Source organism: Mobula birostris, chromosome 12, assembly GCF_030028105.1.
Source record: "Mobula birostris isolate sMobBir1 chromosome 12, sMobBir1.hap1, whole genome shotgun sequence".
Taxonomy (NCBI): Eukaryota; Metazoa; Chordata; class Chondrichthyes; order Myliobatiformes; family Myliobatidae; genus Mobula; species Mobula birostris.
The window spans coordinates 48610087-48616086 of record NC_092381.1 but is presented as its reverse complement, the minus strand read 5'-3'; the positions used below and the strand labels follow the sequence as shown (position 1 = coordinate 48616086).

The window sequence follows — 6000 nt, the reverse complement described above, 5'->3', positions numbered from 1 at the left end:
GGCGTTTCACAACTGCTCCCATCCTGGTCCATCCGGACCCAACCCATCCATTCAGTGTTGAGGTGGACGCCTCTGACTCCGGAATAGGAGCAGTCCTGTCCCAACAATCAAGTCTGGATGAAAAGCTTCACCCCGCGCCTTCTATTCTCGCTGACCGTCCCCCGCCAAGTGGAATTACGACGTGGGGAATCGGGAACTCCTGGCAGTCAAACTAGCATTGGAAGAATGGAGGCACCGGCTGGAGGGGGCAGAACAACCGTTTGTGGTGTGGACTGATCCTAAAAACCTGGGGTATATTCAGACCGCCAAATGTTTGAACTCGCGCCAGGCCCATTGGCCATTATTTTTTGGATGGTTCAAGTTTTCTCTCACATACCGTCCAGGGTCCAAGAACTGGAAGCCAGACACACTTTCCCGCCAATACGACTCCAAGGAGGACACTTCCAGCCCAGGGAATATCCTCCCATCATCCTGCGTGGTTGCCACCCTCACTTGGAAGATCGAGTCCAAAGTAAAGGAAGCCCAATGGGATGACCCCGACCCCGGCAATGGACCCGGCGATCGCCTGCATGTGCCCGTTTCCGTCAGGTCTCAGGTTCTGCAATGGGGGCACACATCTCGATTCGCCTGCCACGCCAGGAGTGATTGGACTCGAGCGCTCCTGAAAAAACACTTTTGGTGGCTGTTCATAGAGGCGGATACCCGTTCCTATGTCTCGGCATGTTCCATCTGTGCCCAGGGAAAAGCCTCTCATCGGCCACCTGTGGGTTTACTTTGTCCTCTACCTGTCCCCGGTTGCACATTGCCCCAGATTTTATCACCAGTCTACCCCCTTCACAGGGAAACACCACTGTACTCACTGTGGTAGACTAGTTCTCCAAGGCAGGCAACTTCGTAGCCCGCCCTAAACTCCCTTCATCTCAAGAAACTGCAGATCTTCTCATCTGCCACGTCTTCTGCCTCCACGGAATCCCCACAGATATCGTCTCCAATCGAGGTCTTCAGTTCGTCTAGCAGGTATGGAAGGCCTTCTGTCAAGCCTTAGGTGCATCGGTCAGCCGGTCATCCGGCTCCCACCCCCAGATGAACGGGCAGATGGAGTGGGTCAACCAAGACCTGGAGGCGACGCTACGTTGTGTAATGGCAAACAACCCATCGACCTGGAGTGACCACCTCCTGTGGGTTGAGTACGCCCACAACTCTCTGGTGAGCTCTGCCATTGGAAGGTCTCCATTCGAGTGCTCCCTGGGGTACCAACCCCCGCCGTTCCCCACGCAAGAATAGGAGATTGCAGTACCGTTGGTTCAGGACCATATCGATCGGTGCCTTAAGGTTCGGGAGGAGACATGCACGGTCCTTCTTGGATCAGCAAATCGCAATAAAAAGGCGGCCGACCGACACCGGACTCCGGCACCTGAGTACCAACCGGGGCAGATGGTGTGGCTTTCATCCAAGGACATCCTGCTCAAGCACGAGCAGAGGAAACTCGCCCCCTCGCTTCCTAGGACCATTCAAGGTCGAAAGTGTTATCAATCCCGCAGAAGTCCGCCTAAAAATGCCAAGATCTATGCGCATCCACCCAACTTTTCATGTTTCCCAGTTAAGCCAGTTTCCATTTGCCCCTTGTGTCCCCCGGCTGAGACTCCCCCTCCTGCCCGTATCATCGACAACCATCCAGCATACACCGTCCGACAACTACTGGATGTGCGCCGTCGGGGCAGGGGTTTCCAATACCTGGTAGACTGGGAAGGGTACAGTCCAGAACAGCATTCCTGGGTCCCCCACTCCTTCATCCTAGACCCTTCCCTCATCCAAGACTTTCATCGGGACCATCCAGACAGGCCTGGAGGATCGCCTGGAGGCTCCCATTGAGAGGTACTGTCATGGTCCCTTCTGGCAATCACCCACCTTACTATTTACCTCAGGAATTGGGCCTCAATCCCCTCGTTTAATTTCCAATCATTCCCAGGTTCCACTAACTACACACACCTGCCTTCCATCAGAAAATACGGGATAAAGACCCTGTGATCACAACAAAGAGCTGCCAGTTCGTTGGTCCACTCCGGTGTGAGTAACCTTGTTTCATGGTTCTCAGGACTGTTAGTTCTAAGTCTAGCATCGCTCCTGGATTCTTTCCAAACCCAAGACTTCGGGTGAAGACTCTCCTGGAAACCCATTCCACGCTCACTACGGCAATAATGCCTCCTGATTCTTCCCCCGCGCCCGTGTTCTGCACTTGGGTTCGTCCACTGCCACGCTCGTGTAACAATAACCCAATATACCACTCTCGATCTTTCTCACTCTAAGGTTTCACCTCACCTCCAACAAACTTTTTATAAAAATGGAACTAATCTTCAGAACTAAAGAAAAGTACTTACTCCAGAACATCCTTGTTCTGACCTTGGGTGAGTGGGAGGGTGGAAATGGAGTTGCATTCCTGCTGCTGCTGCTGCTTCTGCTGCTTGTGTTGTTCTGCTGAACCTTGTGGGTATGCTCTGTTAGAACCAGAAGTCATGACACTTGTGGGCTGCTCCCAGAACATCCTTACATCTGTTGATTGTTGACACAAATAATGGATTTCACTGTATGTTGCGATGTACATGTGATAATAAATCTAAATCTGAACCCAAAACTCAGAAGTCAAACTGCAGTATACAGATGGCACTCCAATACTAAGCTCCAAGATACCAATGTCACGGATTCATGTGTCCAGCGATGAAAGAGGCCATTGAGGTCCACCGCATCCATGACAACCCATCCTTATTAAACCCATTGATCAGCATTTAGCCTATAACCTGTCCCGGGGCAATTGAGATGCTCATCTAAACATTTCTTAAATACTATCTGCAACTCTGCTTCCACCATTATCTCAGTGTTCCTGGCACTCATCATATTCTGTGTTGAAAAGGCCCCACTCAGAGCCTCTCTAAATCTTTCTCCTCTATTTTTACTTACCTCTGATATGGGGGTAAGTATCATAGAACCATAGAAACTACAGCACAGAAACAAGCCCTTTGGCCCTTCTTGGCTGTGCCGAACCATTTTCTGCCTAGTCCCACTGACTTGCACACGGACCATATCCCTCCATACACCTCCCATCCATGTATCTGTCCAATTTATTCTTAAATGTTAAAAAAGAACCCACATTTACCACCTCATCTGGCAGCTCATTCCATACTCCCACCACTCTCTGTGTGAAGAAGCCCCCACTAATGTTCCCTTTAAACTTTTCCCCCCTCACCCTTAACCCATGTCCTCTGGTTTTTTTCTCCCCTTGCCTCAGTGGAAAAGGCCTGCTTGCATTCACTCTATCTATACCCATCATAATTTTACATACCTCTATCAAATCTCCCCTCATTCCTCTACGCTCCAGGGAATAAAGTCCTAACCTATTCAACCTTCCTCTGTAACTGAGTTTCTCAAGTCCCGGCAACATCCTTGTAAACCTTCTCTGCACTCTTTCAACCTTATTTATATCCTTCCTGTAATTTGGTGACCAAAACTGAACACAATACTCCAGATTCGGCCTCACCAATGCCTTATACATCCTCATCATAACATTCCAGCTCTTATACTCAAAACTTCGATTAATAAAGGCCAATGTACCAAAAGCTCTCTTTACGACCCTATCTACTTGTGATGACACTTTTAGGGCATTTTGTACCTGTATTCCCAGATCCCTCTGTTCCACTGCACTCCTCAGCCCTGTATGTTCTACCTTGGTTTGTCCTTCCAACGTGCAATACCTCACACTTGTCAGTATTAAACTCCATCTGCCATTTTTCAGCCCATTTTTCCAGCTGGTCCAAGTCCCCCTGCAGGCTCTGAAAACCTTCCTCACTGTCTACTACACCTCCAATCTTTGTATCATCAGCAAATTTGCTGATCCAATTTACCACATTATCATCCAGATCATTGATATAGATGACAAATAACAATGGACCCAGCACTGATCCCTATGGCACACCACTAGTCACAGGCCTCCACTCAGAGAAGCAATTCTCTACCACCACTCTCTGGCTTCTTCCATCGAGCCAATGTCTAATCCAATTTACCACCTCTCCATGTATACCTAGCGACTGAATTTTCCTAACTAACCTCCCATGCGGGACCTTGTCAAAGGCCTTACTGAAGTCCATGTAGACAATATCCACTGCCTTCCCTTCATCCACTTTCCTGGTAACCTCCTCGAAAAACTCCAACAGATTGGTCAAACATGACCTACCACGCACAAAGCTATGTTGACTCTCCCTAATAAGCCCCTGTCTATCCAAATGCTTGTAGATTCTGTCTCTTAGTACTCCTTCCAATAACTTACCTACTACTGACGTTAAACTCACCGGCCTATAATTTCCCGGATTACTTTTCGATCCTTTTTTAAACAATGGAACAACATGAGCCACTCTCCAATCCTCCAGCACTTCACCCGTAGACAGCGACATTTTAAATATTTCTGCCAGGGCCCCCGCAATTTCAACACTAGTCTCCTTCAAGGTCCAAGGGAACACCCTGTCAGGTCCCGGGGATTTATCCACTTTAATTTTCCTCAAGACAGCAAGCACCTCCTCCTTTTCAATCTGTACAGTTTCCATGATCTCACTACTTGATTCCCTCAATTCCATAGACTTCATGCCAGCTTCCTTAGTAAATACAGACGCAAAAAACCTATTTAAGATCTCCCCCATTTCCTTTGGTTCTGCACAAAGCCAACCACTCTGATCTTCAAGAGGACCAATTTTATCCCTTACAATCCTTTTGCTCTTAATATACTTGTAAAAGCTCTTTGGATTATCCTTCACTTTGACTGCCAAGGCAACCTCAAGTCTTCTTTTTGCCCTCCTGATTTCTTTCTTAAGTATTTTCTTGCACTTCTTATACTCCTCAAGCACCTGATTTACCCCCTGTTTCCTGTACATTTCATACAACTCCCTCTTCTTCTTTATCAGAGTTGCAATATCCCTTGAGAACCAAGGTTCCTTGTTCCTATTCAATTTGCCTTTAATCCTGACAGGAACATACAAACTCTGCACTCTCAAAATTTCCCCTTTGAAGGCTTCCCACCTACCAATCACATCTTTGCCTGTGCTATAACCCTTATAATTTTAGTGCCTCAATCATGTCCCCTCTCAACATGCTCTACTCCAGTGTGAACAGTTCCAGCCTCCCTTTATAACTGAAACAGTCCGTCCCAGGTAACATCTTGGTGAATCTCCTACCTTGTGAATTCATTTACTGACACATGTGAGAAAATCAGCTTTACATTTAATAACCAAACGACAACACACCCACACTGCACCACACTGCCTGTTGACAATGAAACCATAAAAATCATGAACCAATACTCATGACTCAGAAGTCATCTCTCATTGAAATCAGGCTACGATAATGAAATTTATCACAGCTTTCAATACAGCAGCATGTCCCTTGGTCAATTGACAAGAAGAGTATTTGAAGTTCAAGACTTCAGACCTGGCACAAAACCCATGGTCTATCAGACAGCCCATCTCTATCGTTCTGATGCTGGACTATTTGCAGCAGACATCTTATCTCCAGAAAAATACCACCAAGCTATCTCCATAAAATCTTCCAAACTCCCTGAAAGGATATTCAAACTGGCAACTGCACTATCTTCCAAGGCAACCTCTACAGATTTAAGACTATTGTTACTTTCAGATGGCTATGTTGGGTTGATCATACCATTGACAGGGCTAACGCTGTCCTGAAATGGTATGCTCTAAACTCTGTCATGGTAGAAAATTATATTACGTTATAAGAGAGTACACTGATGTGTATAAGATTTCCTTAAAGAAGTGCAATATCTCGACTGGGAGCTGAAAACTTTGACCACACACAATGGAGAAAAATATATGGAGATAGTAATGAGAACCTTGAGGCCTTGCATTGGGAGCACACTGCATTAGTAGTGGGAGGAATTGCACTATCTCACAAGCTACCTGCCCAGTCTGTTGTCTACTTCCTACCCAATTGTGGGGTGCTTGT

General features: G+C 47.0%; 1 protein-coding gene across 1 annotated transcript in view; it reads right to left on the bottom strand.

Moving 5' to 3' along the window:
- Window positions 1–466: 466 nt before the first annotated feature.
- Window positions 467–6000, bottom strand: part of agbl4 (AGBL carboxypeptidase 4) — a 156549-nt gene continuing 151015 nt past the window's right edge. Inside the window, 1 exon segment of the mRNA XM_072274547.1 lies at window positions 467–661. Coding sequence (XP_072130648.1) covers window positions 467–661 — 195 coding nt within the window.